Genomic DNA, 20,729 nt, shown 5'->3' on the forward strand with positions numbered 1-20,729 from the left:
TGAAAATATCCATCAGTCATGCTTCAGGATTTCTATGGGAACACACTGAAAGGCTCAGTTGTTATATACGTGTGTGTGTGGTTGTGCCAGTGTGATAAAAGCACAACAGCTTGCAGAAATTATTATGAATCGTCCTCTGTAGCATATGCATATAAACATCAGTGTGTCTACCTCGTGATTCAAACTGGAAATGAAAAGACATCTTTAAGCACTGACACAGCGGTTATGTTTTATTCATGGGTCATCCTGCAGGTTATGACAGCATTGTGTTGCTCATTCGTGTGCCATGGGAAGCAAGGGACCGAGGCCGAGCAGCACAGCCCCTTCCTGAGTCAGCTCCCCTTTGAACCACACACTGTATGCATATGCAGATTTGACCTGGTGGTTGGGATGACGATGCTGTCAGACACAGGTCTCTGTCCAAAGCACACCGCACGAAGTGATCAAAGAGAGGCGAGCTGTCAGTTCAGGCGACACTCTCAGTGTTTGGACAGGGACTAGTAAGAGCTTTACGCACTGAGGGAGGCTGAGAGGACTGGTCCAATACTAATCTGGGGGAAAAAAACAAAAAACAAAAAAAAAACAAGGCTTTGTTTCACTGAGGTGACCTTAAGTCAGAATTAGCGAGACCAGCTACGGTGATGCTTTCAACCGTCTCATATATATCTGTATGTACATGCAGACCTGTGGGCAAACTCGCTCAGCTGGAACCAGTTTTACAAAGCATCAGTCAAGGTTAATTAATCATACAGCGTGGTGCGATCCCCGATGTAATCTTTTAATAACTGCCGTTTGAATACCGACGTTTGAATGTAGCTGTCTGTTAAGCCTCGACAGCAAGCAAGCAGCAGGCCACCATTAGCACACTCCAGAGTGAGCGTAAACATTGTGATCAACTGGAGATCAGTTATGGATCGCGCTCCTAAGTATCTGCCTTATATCAGCCCATCCAGCTTCGCTTAAAGGAACAGTTCACCGAAAATATGTAATTCAGCAGTTATCCACAAATAATTTCTGGGAATGAAATATTCATGAGGTGGCAGAAATATATAACAGGATGCCGGTTTAATTGCGAAGAATCAGATGAATCATTATTTGTTTGGGAAGGCCCCCCGAGAGAAGATAATCAGAACTCATTACATTATTGTGGCTCATGAGTTAAACATTACACTGAAATATGTAATGGTGGTGTTAGAAAATCAATAAACAACTTTTGTTTCCTAATTTTCAGACATTTTTTCTGAGACCATCAGTTGGCCTAAACATATTTTGCCTATCAAAAAGACGTCTCAGGGCTTTGGATTATACTGGACCAGCTGTATGAAGCCATGTTATGCTTTTATTGATATTTTTAAGTCCTTCAGATATTTAGGAGAATGCTGTAACACTTTTTTGCTCTGAAGCTCCAGAAATGTTTTGTGGACTTCAGAAACATCACCTGACTTTCGATCAGCATGGGGTGAGTGGATAACGACTGAGTGAACTGTTCCTTTAAGCCTCTTATCCTCGATGTGGTGTGATCAGTGTTTAGCTCCCACTGAGCTTTGTTTCCTCGACTGCTCATAATACTGTTGTGATTGGTAACTAATTAGCCGATATCCAATTATTATGTGCATCAGAGCGGAGAGGATTCATCCATAATTACAGCCTCTCCCACGTGCCTCTTCCTTCCTTGTCATACATGTTATGACGACAGCGCCCACCCCCCTCCCACCCATCCGCCCGTCTGCCCAGCCCCTGCCTCAGTCATGTCCCCTCCGTGAAACTCCCTGCGAGGGGAGACTCTGAGGCTGTGACCATTCAATCACCCTCTCCTACCCGACACTTTCACACACTGACATATCAAACATGAGCAGCAAAGCCTGTAACCCCTGACACGCGCTCCTCTTTCTGGTGCTCGGTCCATCTGAGGGGTTTTCGTCAAGGTCACTGCACATTTTAAGGAAGTAAAAACAGAATTTACCAGCACCCACAGGGCCCCTCGGCAGACCCCAAGAGACAGAGAGATGTATTGAATTCAGCCCAGTGTGTTTGTGTGTGACTGTAATTATACCATACATCAAACCACAGGGGAAACCAATCTTTTAAGGACTTTAACTTTAAATTACCTTGTGGTGTGTAATGTGCATATTGTCCCTTTTACTGTTTTAAATAATAAATCACATCACGACACTAAAAGGCAGATCAGCACAAACACAGACAGTGATTGCCTATAGAAGAATCACACAATAGTCAATCAGCTGTACTTCAAGAAGACTGATTTATTGAAACATCATCATCAAGTCAATCCACAGAGGTTGATTATATAAAAGACTGTATGTTACAATGAGAAACATATTGTGTAGGTGTTGAGTACGATTAGGGATACTGAAGCCATTGCAATCTGGAATTAAAGTGAAATAATGGCGTTTGCATCTCTCAACAAAAGTAATAAGAGGAGTAATTATGTTCCTGCAGACCTCAGCGGTGCAGGACTCATGACTGTTTACTGCCCCCGTGTGGTAAACTGTACAGAAGACACTGCCGAGGTTTCCTCAGATGGTAAAAACAGTGTTTTGGACTAAAGAACATATTCAATCCAAACACAGTTTTTCATATTTGAAGAAACTGTGTTGTGTTCAAAATACAGTATCATCTCTTAAAATGCATTAAAAAACAAAATCAACTGAGCATATGAGCAACAAAATAAAAATACAGAACTACAAACAAAAAGAAAACTAAATTCAAAAGCAAGCACACTGATTAGAACAACAATATATAGAGATGTGATTCAAGGAAACAAGGATATAATTAATAACATATATTAAAAACTACATGGAGAAAAAGGAGAAAAGATCAAATTTACTGAATGTATCCAGTCTCTGCATGTTCTAGATATAATATATGTGGAATATATAATTGTCTTATGAATACAGTACTGTATGTATTTATACAATACATTGTACATGTTATATTAATATTTATATATCGATAGTGATGTATTAATATTAATACAACTATATTAACCCATGAGAACCCAACGTGACTCACTCATAACAAACAGTGTGTCCTGAAATCTTTAAATCTCTTAAGATCTTTAAATTTCCCAAAATCTTTAAATGTCTTAAGATCTTTAAATGTCCTGGAGTGGTTCTGGGTTCTGATGGGTCCAGCTGTCTCAGCTGGGTCTGTGGTACCTTCACTGGCGTGGTGCACCCCTGCTTCAGTCAAGTGATGCACTGAACACTCACAGTAACCAAATTTAAAATTAGACCAGTGTGTTTTCACTGTATTGATCAGTGTATACTGTGATTACTGTCGGGTAATACGATACTTTGGTAAAATGTAATTAACCGTATTCATCTAAACACAATAACCCCAAATTATGATGTCATCCGATCCGTCTGATTGACTTTTTATACGTCGGTGAATACGCTCAGACGGAGACGCAGACGAGACCAGTTTCCACCAGGACTGTCTCATTTTACCCTGAGGAAAAACTTAGTTTATAAGAATGGTTCAGAGATGCTGTAATTATATAAAATTCAGCACATCAGGCTTGTAAAAATATATATTTTTTGGCCTTGTTTAAAAAGAAATAATTATTTAAAGCTGCTGTAAAATGTCGTGGCTCCAGTTAACTTCCTGTCTGTTTCTCAGTTTGTCTTTTCTCTTCTACTGCATGAGTTTTATCACTTCACTAAAATAAATATTATTATTATTACAGCAGCTTTAAACAAATGTGCTCGACTTGGTCCCAAAGCAGTTGCCAGGAAACGTACCACAAACTCTGACTTTATGTTATAATATACCTATTATTATTATTATTATTATTATTATTATTATTATTATTATTATTATTAATAATAATAATCTGTCATTGTGTTCTTCATGTTGAGCGTTGACTCCACGTCAGCGTCCTGCCGCAAACAAAGCAATTGCAAAATCAAACAAAGAAATAATGATAAGAAATGATTTAATAAAAAGAGAGATAGTGAATTCTGTTATTTAAAGTTACGTACCGGTGCAGTCGAGCACCATCTGACCTGCTGTGTGCCAAAGCCGCGTTCGTTCACCAAACCGGCCTCGCCTGTCATGTCTGGGTTGGCAGCTCTGGAGACAGAAGCAACAAGATATAGACGTGAGCCTCGCAGCAAAGCTTTGTCGGTGCTCACTTTCTGAGCAGACGTCAGGCAGGTTCTGAAGTTCAGATCGGCCCTTCAGATTTGGGACGGGGAGAGCGGTTGAGAAAGTTGCTCCTGACAGCTGTCCAAACAGCAGCAACAGGCAGAATGAAACAAGGCGTGAAAGAGACTGGAAACTGGAAATCTGGAAAGTGAAAGAGATTTCTCTTTGGGCACAGTTAGGAGTGCAGAGTGACGGAGAGCAAGTGGCAGTCTCACCTCTGATTCTGCAGCAGAGGCTGTCCTCCATTCTCGTCTGCAGGACCACGATCACCGCGAGCCCATCCATTGCACATTTCCCCGTTCCTGGAGAAGAACGCAGGTCATCATCAGTTAACAGCTGAAGAACCCGGAGTGACTTCAGGTCAGATCAGCCTGGACTCAGAGTGACACTGTCGTCTAGTTTTGTTTCTATTTTTCTGCGTTTACATTTACTATTTGATATTAATGTACATTTATTATCAGACACTTTTTTCTAAAGTACTATTAGTACAGGTTACTCATATTTCAACAGGATATCATGACTTTGGTACTTTTACAACACTGACTGCAGACTTACCTGAGACGGCCTTTTCCTTTGTTATCATTCACTCCTCCTGGATCATCCCTCATGCTGCGGAAGAAGCTGTTAAATAAGAATTGATAGTAAACACACTGATAATCCATTCAACAGCTGCAGGCTGCGATGATTAGAGGCTCTGTTGTGTCTCCACTGCAGAACAAACTCTAGGTAAGAATGACTCAGGATCTCCTCTGAGAAATCACATCCACAACCTGCCCAGTTTTTAAGGGCCACTTCACCGAGATCCCCAAAAGTAAAACAGACTACAAACACAACAACAATTCTCCTTCTCACTTTTTAGGCTCCTGGATCCTCCCGTTGCTCAGGGTGCGGTCCAGACCGGAGGATGGAGGAGTCTCGCCATCAGGCTCAGGATCAATACTATGGAGACAAAGGTAGCTTTTAGCAGATTACAGTCTAGACTTCCAGTTGTTATTAAAGAAACAAGAAAAAAAAAAACACTTTGAAAGTTTAGAAAGCAGTCTCACCTGAGAGTACACACACTTTCAAGTTTCGCATTGTGATTATTGTCATCACAGGCTTGTTGATGTGTGGCAGAGAGTGGTTCACTACAATGACAGAGAAACGGTGAGGATGCTTTTAGCTTCACTGATCTGTGCTGAAAGTAGAATGTTAGCTGACGCTGTTAGCTTGGATGGACTGAAAGAATTATCGTCAGTGAAGTAAATGTGTGTTTGTGTGTGTCTGTGTGTGTCCCGGCCTTTTGTAGCAGCAGTTTTACTGTATGTCTGTCTGTGGACCGTGATAACACTGCATGGTGCCGTCACAAAACTTTACAGATGTGTAGTTAAAACCAAAATAAAGGTCGAGTTTGAAGACTGACGTTTAAAAAAATGGTAAAATACATGTTGAAATGGAAATGCACTGAAGAATATTTTACTGTTTGGAACATGAAGCGAACATTAAAGTTAAAACTGACCCAGTTTCTCCTGCTGTCTCCCTCCCAGCCTGGGAAGTTCTGAGTCCGATCCGCACCAGCAGGTCTGTACACAGCGTCCTGAAACAAGAAACGCTTCTGAATCCACACACAAAAATGTGTAAATGTTGATAACAGTTACTTGTAATTTCATGTAGAATATAACTCACTTCACTTTCTTTTTCCAATGACAAAGAATCCCAATGATCACAATGATCACAATGATCCCGATGAGCCCGTAGACCCAGGACGGCACTTTCTCAGGTGATTCAGTGGCTGAGCGACAGACAAAATGCAAATATGTTGCAATCAGATATTAATTTGGGGGTCAACAAATTTATAAAAAGTGATGCCAGGAAAAATGTTGACAATAACTTCAAAATGTTACTCACGTGGAGGGTCCGCTGGGTCTGGTGATTGAATCGGATCAGGACTCATCGGGGTCATATTCCCTGTTTTAGGTAAAGAGGTGAGGTCATTTATCACACAGCAGTTAGACAAAATTAAATCAGTAATTTACGTCTCATTGTCTTACCAGTAGTTACATAAACCCAACAGCTCTCCTTCACCTTTCGTCCCTAAAAGAAAAAATAAAGCCTATTGTGAATATATTCATATTTAACATATTTCACATTTCAACTTTTATTCATTCACTTCATATAAGCACATGCTGAAATGGAGGGAAACTCACATGAATTATGCACTTCACGTGCAGGTCTCTGCACTCTGCTGTGGTGATTGAATTGTTGTCCATGTTCGTGACATGAGGTGAATGGACAAGTGACGGCCCGCGAGCGATCATTGTCTGTTGAGATAACATTTTCCTTGAGCGGCGTCATGAGCACGGTCGAGTTAATTATTAACCTCCAAATCACAGTGAAACTTTCACTTTCTCTTTTAAAGTAATTTTAAAAGTTGTTCCTAAATCAAATCTTTCACTGCTACAGATTTTCCAAGCAAATCAAAATACCTTGTTGTCACTGATTTCCACCTCACGTTCCGTAGACCCGTTCTGGGCCGGGTTTGAGCAGTTGTATGGAAACTTGAATCCATTATCCGTCTTGATATCAGGGCAGTAAATGTTTACCACCGAGCAGTCTGTGAGATAAAGATAGTATATCATTACAAACTTTCACGCAAGCGAAAAATAAACAGGAAGAGCGAGAGAAACCAAAATTGGTTTGTAGAGCGAAGTACAAGGAAGTGACAAATAACCTCAAAAGAGAGAAAAAGAGGTGAAATAAACAAATTCACTCTGTTTCATCTCGTACCTTTTGTCTCCCCAAAATGGAAGAAGGTGAGGATGACGAGAATTCGAAGCATTTTAAGGTATTTTTTTTATCGAAGTGAAGAGAGAGAAGTGACTCAGCAGGCAGCTGGGATAAAAAGGCTCCACTTCCTGACAATCAAAGCAGAAAAAGGAAGTGACATCACACCTGTCGTCACAGGTTACACCCACATCAATCTGCCCAAACAAAAATGAACACAGGTCACAGAACATATATATTCCAAATGATATATGACTGAAATTAAAGCTATAAATGACCATACAGAGAAGTGAACATAGATACGGTACATCTTAGTCGTGTCAAGAAACAATAACTGGAATAAATCAGTGAGACGCTGTGATGAAAAAGGCAAAGACAGAAGAAAAACAGAGGGGGAGAATTACTCTGATAACTGATGAGTTTCAGCTCATACGTGACAAAACGTCTCTACTCCAGTGTGAGTGTGAAGGAGGGGCAGAGTCCCTCCACTTAAGAAAAGCTTGTCGAGCCAGTACAGAAGTAAAAGCCAACATGTTCAGTTTTGCTTTTGGCAAAAAACAAATCTGGAGCAATACCAACAAAAAGGCAGACAAAGGATTTGGCTCAGTTTGGTGGAGCAGGGTTTTCTGAGATAGTTTGAAAAGACTGAAAACTTTATTAAAGGGAAACATGTCCAGTGCATGAAGGAGCGAGGAGGCGACTTTCTTTATCCCACATGTAGCGTCCACGTCAGGGTGCTAACGTGGGATTAGATACTGGTGACTGATAATAGACGCTGTTTAAATAAATGTGTCATGTGGCATCAGCTTGTTTCTGCACTGTGTAACTTCAGTGAGAGAGCAGCGTCACATGTTTACCTTAACACACAAACATAATTATGATGTAATGAGATTTAATTTTTATTAGCGCCCTCATTACGAACTGTTACAGACCTGGGATTTGTATTTACGACGGCGGTGTTTCTCTCTGAAACTGTGTTGGTCGCCAAATCGTGCAAAATGCCAATTTCTACGTGATATTTCTTTAAACACGGGACATAACGCTGCCTGTTTCACCTATTTTAGTATTTAACCTCTCATCCTGTTTGTTAAGTAACTGCATATTGTGTAGCTCTGAGAAGAACGGGATGCTATAAAACATCAGATTTAATGTTGTTCTCACCTTTCAAACGAGTCGTGGCAAGAGAAACAAAAGACTGTGAAAGTCAAAAACACCAGTTTGGATCATTACACAGGTTTATTGGTAACAGGTGATCGTATCGTGATCCGGTGTGAAAGGGAAACCACTTAGTGAAACACATGATTGTATAAAGGAGATTACTACACGGGCTCAGAGACAACTGTTATCTGTAAACAAGGCATTTTCATTTTTCTTTTATCTACATTTACGTCACAGCGTCCCAGTGTTTCTGTGCATGCATAGTTGTGTACCGCGATTGTGCCAAATGCTCCTGCTGTTGTAAATATGTAGTTGTACACACCCAACACAAGGGGAGGCCGTCGTCCTGCAGGTCAGAGACACATTAAACACACTGCCCTGACTCTGGTGAGAGAGAAACACAACCGCCACAGGGTTTTAATTTCCCTCCAGAGGAAATGATAATAAAGAGAGGACCAGAAATAGTCCGTCTTACCCACCAAAACACACACACACACACACACACACACAAACAAACAGATGCGTCATTAGATAAACACATCCTGCAGCCCAGTGTGGAGTCTGTCATGTGGCCGGGTGTTGTCATCACGCAGGTGGAGGCATTTGTGTTCCTCCATGTCTCCACATTTGTGTTGTGTGTTACCTCCTGTTATCTGTGTGGACAGAGGATGGCAGTCCTCCCAACATACTCCAACCATGAGACAACAGAGCGGGAACAAGAGGCCTCCGGGCACTGAAAGAGGCCTCTGTCAGTGTCCCTTTAACACACACACACACACACACACACACACACACACACACACACACACACACACACACACACACACACACAGAGTACAAGGATGAAGCAGAAGCCGCCATGGTGCAGCACGCTTCATTTACACTGCATCTTCTCTGGTCCACCGAGAAAACACAGAACCCGGTCTGTGTCACTCAATACGGGCCCCTCTCTATCTCCTCGGCTCTGTCTACTTCCCTTCCTCCATCCCTCCGTCCCCCTCAGCCTCTCCTTTGCCCTCCCCTGTCTCTCTTACATCACAACAGTCCAGCAGTGCAGTTGAGCAAAAAAAAAAAAAGAAAAAAGAAAAAGTGCTTTCGAAACATACTCTCAAGTTTCCACCTTGAACATCATCATCACATCGCTGTGGGAACGGATAGAGTGACATTGAGGCCACGCAGATTTACTCATTAGCCAGTTTGGTGTGTCTAACCACTTTAATATTGCATCAGCCTTGATTGCTTCATCGCTCCTTGGCGAGGCCCTTACAGAATAAAGATGACTCTATCGCAAGAGACATGAATGAGAGAGTAAATGGACTTGGCTCGGCTCCCCCGGCAGGACGCCGCGTGGAAGCGTCCAAATGGTCTGATCCGTTCGCTGTAGATATCAAGTGACAGAGGGGAGGCTCGGATGTCCTAGCATCCTTCTTCATATCCTCAGAGCCCCTGCATAAACAGAGGAGAGCTGCGATGACGCAGGACAGCCTGAAAACACACACAAAGCTCTGAACATGCTCGTCTCACGGCCCCGCACTCCCACAATCACTGTGTCTGGTGCTGTGATCCGCAAGCAGGAGTGAATTCCAAACAGTCTAAACACGACTTCTCCGGTAAATAATTACAATTCTGTTGCGTTCGAGTCCTCTCCCCATCTGTCTCAACTCTTCCATCTTGTTCTGCTCACAAGAGCTGCGATGAGAGATAAACAGCTCTCTCTCTCTCTCTCGCTCTCTCTCTCTCTCTCTTCCCGTCTCTCTGCCACCCCCTCAATCCCTCGTTCTCACTCGGTGAGGATGAAGGCAGTGCTCTGAAAGTTAGACAGTTTTGTGAGGAAAAGAAGGACAGGGAGGATTAACCCCCTTAAAGTTTGTACGGTTCACTCTTATGAAGTCTGAAGTTTAAAACAAAAACTGGGTGCACCATTCAGGGGCGTGTGAGTTGTGGAGTCAACGCTGAGGCAAAGCAACACCCTGAGAATCCTGAGTAGCTCTGAAACAATAGTTCTGGCTGCTCAGTACCCGGCTTGGCTCGGGTTTGTGTAGCTCCACAACGGTTTCAAAATACACCCAGCAGAAAGCCCACCGCAACTAAAACAACATATATATGCCCAGGAGTGAGTGTTATTAAGCAAACAGTATCATGTTCACACCCCGACAGGGAGGATTTTGGACTTTCTCTATAGATAACACGTATTTTTCAGTCATATTATTCAAGCGGAGAGCGACACCACAGATCTTCGCGTCAGCTTTTTCCGTGAACCTCAACCTCAGAAGCGACTGAACCGTGGAGGGGAAAAGCATCGAGTCGACGGGGGAGCTTTCAAGTAAAATGGTTATAAGAGTAATCCCTCATTCTGGGTGCAAGACCAAAGGAGAGGTGAGTTAAGAGAGCGGCAAATGGTGCTGGGACTGTTACAGACACTTTGCTCTGTCCAGTCGGCTCAGTGTGAAGCCTGAAACTCCCACTGGCACAGGCTGGATATCACAAAGGGACGTCTGCAGGCTGCCAGCACAGGAAGCACACCAGCACCAACACCAACACACACTGACACACTCACCCGCATGTGGACACACACTCATCTGGGCTTCACCAAGCACAATACATGTACTAGTAATTCATAAATATTCAGTCATGCTGTGTGGTTACAGTACATGATGGCACTTACATACCAAAAAGTGAACAGCTAATAAAAGTAAATTAGCAGGTCTGAAAGAATATTATTCATGTGTGCTCTGAGCCGAGGTGTCATGGGAGTGTATGAATATATGAAATCACGGGGGCCTCACACAATACCACGCACACCCCCACCCCATCCACTCCTCCTACACACATATTAAAAGCCCCTTCCATCGCCGCCAACTCTCCCCCTCATCTCCAAAAACCACAGCAGCCCTTTACAGAGCCTGGTTAGACTGGGCACAGCAACCCGATCCTGCTGAGAAAGTCTTATAAAAGGAAGCAAATAAAACAACCCAATCAGAAACACCTCTCCTCCACGGAGCCAAACGTGAAACATCGAAATGATTTTCTACTAACTGAGCGACCCCTGCCCGAGGGCCTATCAGAGCTCGAATATAAGATCATCACATGCATTAGGTTATACTGTACAAAGAGCCACGTCGAAGCCCCGCACGGCAGCTCTTATTCACATGGTGCCGAGGCATGTTGTGCAATATCAGAGAGCAACTTGGACAGCCTCGAATAATCTGTTTTCCAGCTCAATCTCCTGAGAGGGATCTCTGTCAGAAAACAAACCTCTCTGTTTGAAGCGTGGCCTCCAGTTAAACTTTTTCAACTTCTGCCTTTCTCTGCACATTTCACTCTCCCACTTTGCCTCTCACTCCACTTTTCTTCCCATGTCATCCCTTCCAGCCTCTCGCTGCTCTTTGCTCTCCTTTGCCATCGTTCTCTCCCCAGTGTTTCTTTTCTTTACTCTCTTCATTTCTTTCCCCCCTTGTGATTCGCTGCTGGCTTACGTCTCAGTATTTGGCTGGGCGAACCCAGGGCGAGCGTGTCTTGTTACAGCAGTCCGGGCCTCCTGGTAAAGCCCTGCATTGTGAGGGATAATCCCTCAGAAACAATCAGGATTTTTATACTGTGCCCTCCAATATTCCTGTAGCTTCACACGTAAATATACACACAGAATGCACACGCACATACAATACAACCCGCACAGGCTGCAATTTGTTCTGACACAGAAACAAGTACAAGGACAAGCTCTGGCACGCACTGCACATTAAGTGGACTCATGAGAAAGTATGCAAGAAATCCACATGCAATTGCCCGTTAAGTTAATTTTGTTTACATGCTCCTCTCTGTTCTTCCTGTCATTCAGAAACCCTGACGGCTTCACCTACAGCTGTGAGTGACATGACGGGAGTTTTAGGGGACATGGATTTGTAAATGGGGAGTTGCTGCAGCCCAGTGAAATGTCAGTTAAGTCGGCACGTCTATCACTGTCGTGTTTTGTTAAGGCAGCCATTCTGTAGCCGTTCACACTTGGCTGAGCCGTATTGTTGAATAAACAAAGCCGTGTGTTGGGTTGTGCTGCAGATCAGTGAGGCAACTTCACCTTAAAGATCAGAGCGAGGAGAATTAGGAGAGCAGCACACTGCAAGAAATGTGCGTTTCATGTCATAAAACCAGTGCAAAAATATGCCGACAGCTTTTCTTTGACAGCAGCCATTATGACATGTAATAGTGTGAAGGCACAGGCGAAATGAGTAACATTAACAACAGCTGTGTTCCATCGAGGTGATGCACTTCCAGCCTCCTGGTACCTCACTGCACCGTCATTAAAGCTATTTGCTCCATTTGACATTGTACTTTTCTGCAAACCAGCCAGGTTACAGCTCGGTAAAAGGCTGCCAAGTGTGCAGGTAGCATTTTAACATTTGTGAGGACAAAACCACTTGACTGATGTCGGGACATTTTCCAGACGTGTAAGTGGCAACGAACCGGATATTTTTGGCTGGACATCGAGACAATTTACAGCCAAGAACGTCCTGCACCGTCTGTGTTTCGGCCAAAGAGCTGCACTTAAATCCACCACAAAGACGACAGCTGACGGCCGTCTAGCTGGTGCTGTCTGCACCTGACTGAGAGGAGAGACCTCTTAACAGCACCAGGTAGCAGCAGTCTGTACTTTTGGCTCAAGAATATGTCAGATAAAAAGTTGCAAATGGTGCTGGCAAAGAGGTGGAGGCACAAAATTAGGAATAAGAAACCGTCCTAAATGATTGACTGGCTCCGCTGCCAATTCTACATGCTCAATTGGCCAATAAGTCGCCGACAAGGGCCGTCTAACAACTACAGCCACAGACACTCACTGACGGCCCCAACATGGTGTGTCAGGGCCCTTAAGGAGACATGGGACTATTTCTCAGACTCACCAATCTGTTCTCGTGCCTAAACCCAACAAGACCAAGCACAGAGTCGACAAAACATAAAACTATTATTGAATTGTATTGAACATAAATAAAATGTAAAGCTGCAACCTGAAGAAGCTTGAAGTTTCCAACCATCAAACCTAAAGATTCAACTTGTCTGTGGTTTGCAGAAACCTACATTACCAACATTTATTCACAGTACTCAGTTCATTACTGCAATACTATTTTAACTTTTGAGACAAGATCACTGACCTGTCTTTTTGCAGTGTGGGAGCTCCGGCTGAAGACAGCTGTTCAGTGTCTAGACAGGTAGATGCCTCTGTGGTTCCAGGTCTGGGATTGTCTGCTTGTCGCTGTCATCGTTCCTCCTCTTCCAGCAGGAGGTTTCCCTTCACCAGCTTTTCCTCTGCCGTCATCAGCTGTCAAGACAACCGAGGGGAAGGAGAAACATAATTACAGGACAGAGGCAACCATAACTCACCCCCCCAAGGTTAACACTAATAGCAATGGTAGCCAGCGGCCATGACTGTCAGGCTGCCATTGTTCAGCGTTTTACACCAAACGACTATAAACAAAGAAACAATACATCGTAGGAGCTGCTGTGGTCCACCTGTTGGCCAACAGCCCAGGAACACTTTAACATCCTCCAAGAGAAAACAGGAAAAGAAGAAAGTTGAGCTTAGGCAACAAATTCAGTATTCACTTATTACCATTAGATTTATCATTAGATTATATCAGCTTCTTACTGTACTGCACTTACTGCCCTTTATCTACCAATTACGCAAGTGCTCCTTGGCAAGTGATGTTAGCAGAGCAGCATTACGCACACAAATGACTCACAAGTTCACCTCATTCATAACTAGGAATTACAGGAATATTGTCAGGTCTCTGCCGTGTGCATGCTCATTAAGCTGTTAGCACTAAGCTATCATCACACTTACAATCACAGGAGCGAAGATGAATGGATGTACACACACAGAGCAGCAGAAAGGGAAAGAGAGAGAGAGAGAGAGAGAGAGGACTGTATTGTATTTAACTGTTTCCTGCACTCCAACAGGGACATTTCATCAGCTCTCTGATGTGCTGCAGAGCTGCGAGTGTGACCTCGCCTCCTCACGTTTCTTTAATTTTTCAAGTTATTCCAGCTGGTTCCTGCAGAGGCCTGTAATTAGGAGCACTGCACTGATAGAACCATCCCCATCATCACAGACACAATCTTCCAAAAGCATCGTCTGGTACATGTAGTTTACTGTCCCACATACAGTATTGTGCTGTGCAATAAACTCTTACATGCCCAGTCTTTACATTTATATTCCTATTGGCCAGTTGCCCAGATATAATTACATGGAGGTGGCCACGTATTTTTTAAAATGCCATCATCTCGAGATCACAAGTTAATCACTTCCTGTGACAAAAATATTTCTACTGTTCCAAGGAGTTCTTGCTCACACTCTCTGATGCACACTCTGATACTGAGGGATCAAAATGATTGTGGAAGAGGAACCAAACCGTTCTGACACCCCCTTCCTCATGATGAACTATTGAAAGAGGATTCCTTTTTATGAAATGTCGTAACTCTGATACTCAAGAAACCAAAAATAAAAGTTTCAGAGTTATCCAAACATGGAAGTGCAGTTGTAGGCTACTACCAAGTTTGATTCATTTGAGAGATTTTTAATATGTAGCTTCAAAGTCATGATGCACCTTAATTTATCTTGTCATCGCGAAAAAACAAAAGGCTCATTTCTATGTATTTTATTCATGCACATTGTGCACAGTCCTCCATCAGAGTGGATTCAGAAGTCAAACAGCTTTTAATGAACATCAGTTGTTTAAAGATTAAAGAACAGTCTGGTTGCATCGACAAATAACCAAAATCAGCTGATACCGCCGCTAAGACGCCGTCGGTGCGTGCTGGCGTGACCCTCCTGATCTCTGATAATCATTACAAGTAACAAGAGGAAACAACCTTTTTGGTTTCTGATGATAGCTGGTTTATTAGCTCGTAAATCTCTCCTTGTTTTGGTAGGATGATTAAACAAGTAACTCATGATGTCAGATAACATTATTAAGAGCAGTAATTGCAAACATGGCTGATTTCTTCTCAGCTGATGTCAGCCATTCAGCATTACAAAATAATAAAGTCTACTCAGTACTTTTGCCGCCCCAGGTTATAACATCTTATTCTTGAAACCTCAGGAGGAAAGAATTGATCTGCTCGTTCAGTCAAACTACCTCCTGTTACATTAAACACTCACTGCAGATTTTCTCTCTCTCTCCTTTTCTCTCACACACAGTAATATTGTACTTCACATTCATACATGTGTTTTTTTTTTCTAACACAAACTCCCTCTGCCCTACATACATTACCGTCCTGTCCACACACACACACACACACACACACCATCATTCACACACTACTATTCATTCCCTCTCTCACAAACACTCTCGCTCTTTGTCTTCCTCTACTATTCTGTTTGACATATGCAGTCCCACTCACACACACACAATAATCCTCTTTTATAAACAACATCTCATACACACTCGTCTCCTCACATTTATTACAATAGGGGGTGAAACAGTATATGGTAGGAGTGTGTGATTGCATGTGTGTGTGTGGGCGGGTGTAGCGGTTTAAACGTGGATTATCATGGTATGTGTTGAGGAAAGTGTGATTGACGGCCTGAGTGACCTTTTGAAATGCACACACGTGCATGTGTGTGCAGGTATTTGCACGCTCACACACATTTCACCGCATAAACATGTGGTCTAGCGTGCAAACACACAGATTGTACACACACACACACACAAATGGAGATCCAGCCATACACTGACCCGACGTGTTTTCTCTAGACTTGTGAGATCATCTCGGATCTGCAGCGTGAGATCAGCTGTGTACATCAAACTTTATGAGGTTCAACTTGAGTAATACGATGAATGAGCTGTTTTCACGATTCCCCCTCGCTTGTGTTAACACTGGATGAGTGTCGTGTCATTATTACATTACCACTATGTGAATGTGCGTGTTGACAGAGGCTCAGCTTGTTGACCTTGGAGTTCCTCTTCCTGGCTATATGTAAAGAGTTGGCTTTAAAGGAGCACTTCACCCAAACAGTGAACATTCAGTCATTTCCTTCTTACCTCCATGTGGATTGAAAGTCAGTCAAAAGGATCTCCTGCCTTTTGTTGTTCTATCGGCATGCCGCTGAGTAAATAACAACTGCATTTCCAGTTTTGGCTGAACTGCTCCTTTAAATCTTTCTGTTGAAGCCCCTAGTTGGCTCTGACTCGCTCATAGTTCTGCTGCTGTGGGTTCAGTCTGCTGAGGGACTTCCCACGACACACTGAGCTCTTCTCCCTCTCCATCTGTACACATTCATGTCCCATTACTGCATGTTACTGACTTGGCTCCTTCTCTGGAGTCTCTGTGAGGCCTTCTGCTGCGGTCCTGCCGGACAGCCACTGCTGTTATTATTATTAGTTGTAGTGGTAGAAGTTGTATTTCTATTATTTTTAGCTGTTGTTGTTGTTGTTGCTGTGCATTTACCTGTCTCCCTCTCTCCCCTTCTCTCTCCCTCTCTCAACCCAACCGGTCAAGGCAGATGGGCCTCCTGCAGCCTGGTTCTGCTCTGAGGTTTCTGCTTGTTAAAAGGTACCTACAACCATCATAAGTCATGAATATCTAATATCTAAGTGTTAGATTTGGTGCTGTATGAATTACTTGATTCCACTGCCGTCGTCACCGACACCTCCTGGGTACTGATAATTGTTTTTTTTTTTATTCCCCTGATCTTGTTTTTGCATTCCAGCCAGCCCTCAGCAGCCGGTTAGTTATGGAGCAAATGCACACATGCACACAAACACACACACACACACAATAGACATCTCCCATGTTTCAGACCGCATAAACAAAGTGGCGTGGTATCTTTATCGACAACGTGTCTTGTCTAGGTCCTGCAAGATAAGCTTGTTTTACTGAAGAATGTTCTGTCAAAGTCTAACTCGCTTGTTATGATTCTGAGCCAAATCTTTAACTGTCACTCGTACCCGGGAAGACGACTTAATGTGTTTACTTCAGCTTTGTTTTACAGCTGACAGAGAGAGGTGAAGCAGTTGGCTGAAAACACCTCGTCCTCGACAAAGAGAGAGCTGCAGGTGGACCAACCCTGAAACATTCAGCCTGACACTAAAATAAACATAACACACATGATGGCGCCAGGCCTTATCAGGTAACCTTTCTCATTCAATTGTCCTTTCGTAACACCTCCTAGCCCTCGCAAAGACAGCGATATGACCTCTAAGACGATAAATAGCAGCAGTTTGCTGTTTGTCTTAAGGCTTAGGAGGAAATATCTTCAGTGAGACACATGGTTGCTTTTCTCAAACCTAAAAAGAACATTACTGGAATCAGTTTTCTCCCGGGGAAATGTTCAGAGCTGCGAGCAATCATACGACATTTGATTGTTCTTGTTGAAACTGTATGTAACTTGTTTCTATAAATTGATGCTACTGTTAATCTTCTAACAGATGTTTCTGAGAAATGCTCTTCCAGGAAGGTATTTTATTCAAGTGGAAACAGAAATGGATAAAATGATGAAAGGAATCAAAACGATCGTGGAAGCAGAACTGAACGATTCTGAAACCTCCGTTCTGCCAGAGATCCGCTTCACGGTGGAACGACTTAAAGTGCAAATTCAACAAGAGCTCAAATGTTCTCACACCGATAAAGAAAGTATCTGCCAGCTATCAAAAACAATTGAAGAAAGTAACACTGAGCTAAATTGACCACAAATCTTTGGAAAATGGAGGTTGGGGGTAAAAAAACAATTACAAAGGTTTGAGCAGAAAACTTCCCCCTCATCTGACACATTTCCTTCAAGCTCTACTTGTCCTGTCGACATGTTCAGTCAGCTTGTCCTCAAAATCTCCTGACACAACTGACACCGCAGTTTATTCCCCGTTTGTGAGTCAACATTCAAGCATCCACAGACGGTAATGGGTCGATTACACACAGCTAATCTCACAAGTGTATCTCAGATTCTGCCTGCAAGGAACCAGATTTCTCCGGTAAAGGAGTCGTGGCAGAGAGAGCAATGAAAAAGTCGAGGCAATTTGGTTCTAGTACGCAAACATCTTAAACAAGTTTATAGGTTCTCGGGGCTTTGCTGAATGGCTTTTCTCCAACCAGAGAGTAGGTAAATGAAACACACCTGTGAGTTGAAAGGATGGAAAACTAACAAAGACTGCTTGGAGGAGGACGGCCAGATAGGGGGAAAGCAGCAGAGGGAGATAATGAGGAGTCTCATCCAGTTTTGAAGCAAATTTTAACTAAAAAAAACAAACAGTTGTGTATATACAGATTGTAGTGAACGTCGGCTGATGGGAAAAAGTTTCGGACTTTCAAAAACTTCACATACATCTCTCTCAGCTTCTCCTTCATGTACACTCATCTTCTACTCATCTCATTTCAGTTTCCCCTCTAAACGTAACCGAACCGAAGCCTCGTCCGAACAAGCACCGTGTTTCTGAAACAGGGTTTTATAATAAAAATGATCTCTGCCCAGATAAGCTCTCTACACACCTGACATCACAAATTACGAGACCAAGACCACAGACTACTCTGGAATAATACTTGGGTTGAATATAATGAGATGCAGCTGATGGAACTGAACTGATGGATTGGGTTTTAATTTTAATTTGTATACAGGGAGAGTTTTCCTGTCCATCGTGTTTATATCGAGGTGACAGGCTGAGTATTGTGTGTCTGCTGAGGATATTTGAGATACATCTGCTCTACAACAGACTCTCTCGTCCTGCTTCTCTCTATGTGTGCTTCTCGCGCTGTATGTGTGGTGAGGTACGTAACAGCGCCTTGATGTGCTGAGTGATTCCTTCACTATCAGATAGCACACACTGACACGGTCCTCATCAGATAGTGTGTGTATGCGTACATATGTCCCGGACAGATAAATAAGGTATGCTTTTGTATGCACAGACCTCACATGCCTACTGAAACTAACAACACGGTTTCCACATTTGGCAGTGATTGTGCGCCCTGCTCTCCAGCTGGGGGTCCTGTCGGGTCTTTGTAGATCCGTTTCAGGGTTCATGTCTTTGCTTATTCACTGAGCTGATGCGGCTCAGCTCATCCTAATTCCCTGAAGAGCAGAGCGAGAAGAAAGGGGACCCGAGAAGATTTATCTAACCAGGAACATGCAAAGTAATGCCTTTAACAGACTCATATCAGGACACAATGTACCCACTTGCAATCCTAATGACTGCAGCCAGTGCATTCACTGACTTTCATTACCATGGGAGATTTAGAAATATGCATGGCAGTGAGGCAGGGGAGCAGGCCTGAACTTGAGCATACTAAAGAGCCCATTAATCCTTTTTAATTCTATTAAGAATTGGACTACAGCTGGATAAGGGGCCAGCAGAGTTCCAGAGACTACGTCTTTAATGCCTTGGAGACCCACAGCGAAAAGCTCTTACTTAACAAAAAATCATTTCCAATGAAATTTCATTTCCTCTCCACAGTCGAATCAATTCACAGCCTCAAGCAGCTTTTACTTGGTAGTAAACACAGATAGGTTGAGTTTTGTGAGGACGAAGAGGTCTGTTTTACATCTTCATCAAAAGGGCTATTTCGTCACTTCAAACGGGGGCAGAGATCTGTATGTGGAGTTTGGCTGAACTGCACATGCCTCGATGATGTTATCACCGTCAGACAAAAACACATGTATGACACAAGTGTCTTTCCTCAGACGTTAGGAGATATGCCGGTGAGCTACGTGCCTTCTGCAGCACGCTTATCTGTACGTTGATTTGGATCAGTGCTCCCAAGCTTCCACTCGGCTATTTTTGCACCTGTCCAGTTTCACAAAAAAAAAAAAAAAACCCTTTACAATCTTATCAAGGAATTCCCCAGAGTTGAGTATGACGAAGGAGAAAGTGGGTTTTCTTTCACAGTGAGGCACGTGGACAGCAATGACTTTCACCTGTTGAGTTTACAGTTCAAATACGCCTCATCTGAAATGACCACAGTGCCCGGCTACTGTTCCTCTACTGTGTGCTCAGTGTAAATACTGAGGCCCGTCTTCCAGGACCTCAGTAATCTGAACATACAGAAAATGTGCCTCTGCTTGTCGACCCCAATTCATTTCCATTAAGGGCCACGGGGTTAGCGAGGAGGACGCCAGTCGCAGTGTAAACGAGATGTCATGTTTGACAGGGTGTGTGAGCTCGGCTCAGCGGAGCGGCCTGCCTCTCGCTCGGCTCGGTCACACACACCTAAACATAAGACAATAACAAGGTGCGAGGCAGACGCAGTTAAAAACAAGAACCTGTCACACAAGCACAGGCATATACGTTGCTCTGGAATGAAAACGTGTCTCCTTAGTTACAGTATTATTAAAAGAAAACAGGCCTGAAAACCACAATCGCATTCCTTCCCACCCTGACACCCCACGCCCATCACCCTCACTCTCTCCCTCTCGTATCTACCGCCCCATCTGTTCTGCCAACTGCTCCATTACTCCTTCCCTTCATTACTGGGCCACTTTTCCTGCTCGTCCGTCCCCCTTACATCAGCATTATGCACAAACCCATTAATGACACTCTCTCTCTCTCTCTCTCTCTCTCTCTCTCCATCTGATCTGGGCTGCTTTTTTTTTTTTTTATTTCTCCTCCCTCAGCCTGAAAGTGGATCGGAGGGAGGAAAAAAAAAAAAAAGAAAAGAAAAGAAAAAGC

General features: G+C 43.3%; 1 protein-coding gene across 3 annotated transcripts; it reads right to left on the reverse strand.

The window, feature by feature from the left end:
* Positions 1–2,241: 2,241 nt before the first annotated feature.
* On the reverse strand, positions 2,242–13,366 carry LOC119014823. 3 transcript variants are annotated; one of them, XM_037090321.1, is made up of 14 exons: positions 13,230–13,366; positions 6,934–7,061; positions 6,633–6,760; positions 6,354–6,467; positions 6,198–6,240; positions 6,055–6,114; positions 5,833–5,938; positions 5,666–5,743; positions 5,214–5,294; positions 5,020–5,106; positions 4,723–4,788; positions 4,383–4,469; positions 4,002–4,092; positions 2,242–3,899 (listed from the first exon to the last, which is right to left on the reverse strand). In XM_037090321.1, exons 2-14 carry the CDS (start codon positions 6,983–6,985, stop codon positions 3,840–3,842), a joined length of 1,053 nt encoding a protein of 350 aa, XP_036946216.1. In that variant the 5' UTR covers positions 6,986–7,061; positions 13,230–13,366; the 3' UTR covers positions 2,242–3,839. The 3 variants fall into 3 exon arrangements, with proteins under 3 accessions (XP_036946216.1, XP_036946215.1, XP_036946214.1); XM_037090320.1 differs by lacking the exon at positions 13,230–13,366 and adding an exon at positions 9,195–9,740; XM_037090319.1 differs by lacking the exon at positions 13,230–13,366 and having other exon boundaries at positions 6,934–7,584.
* Positions 13,367–20,729: the final 7,363 nt, after the last annotated feature.

The sequence above is a fragment of the Acanthopagrus latus genome, chromosome 23 (assembly GCF_904848185.1).
Source record: "Acanthopagrus latus isolate v.2019 chromosome 23, fAcaLat1.1, whole genome shotgun sequence".
In the NCBI taxonomy this organism is placed as follows: domain Eukaryota; kingdom Metazoa; phylum Chordata; class Actinopteri; order Spariformes; family Sparidae; genus Acanthopagrus; species Acanthopagrus latus.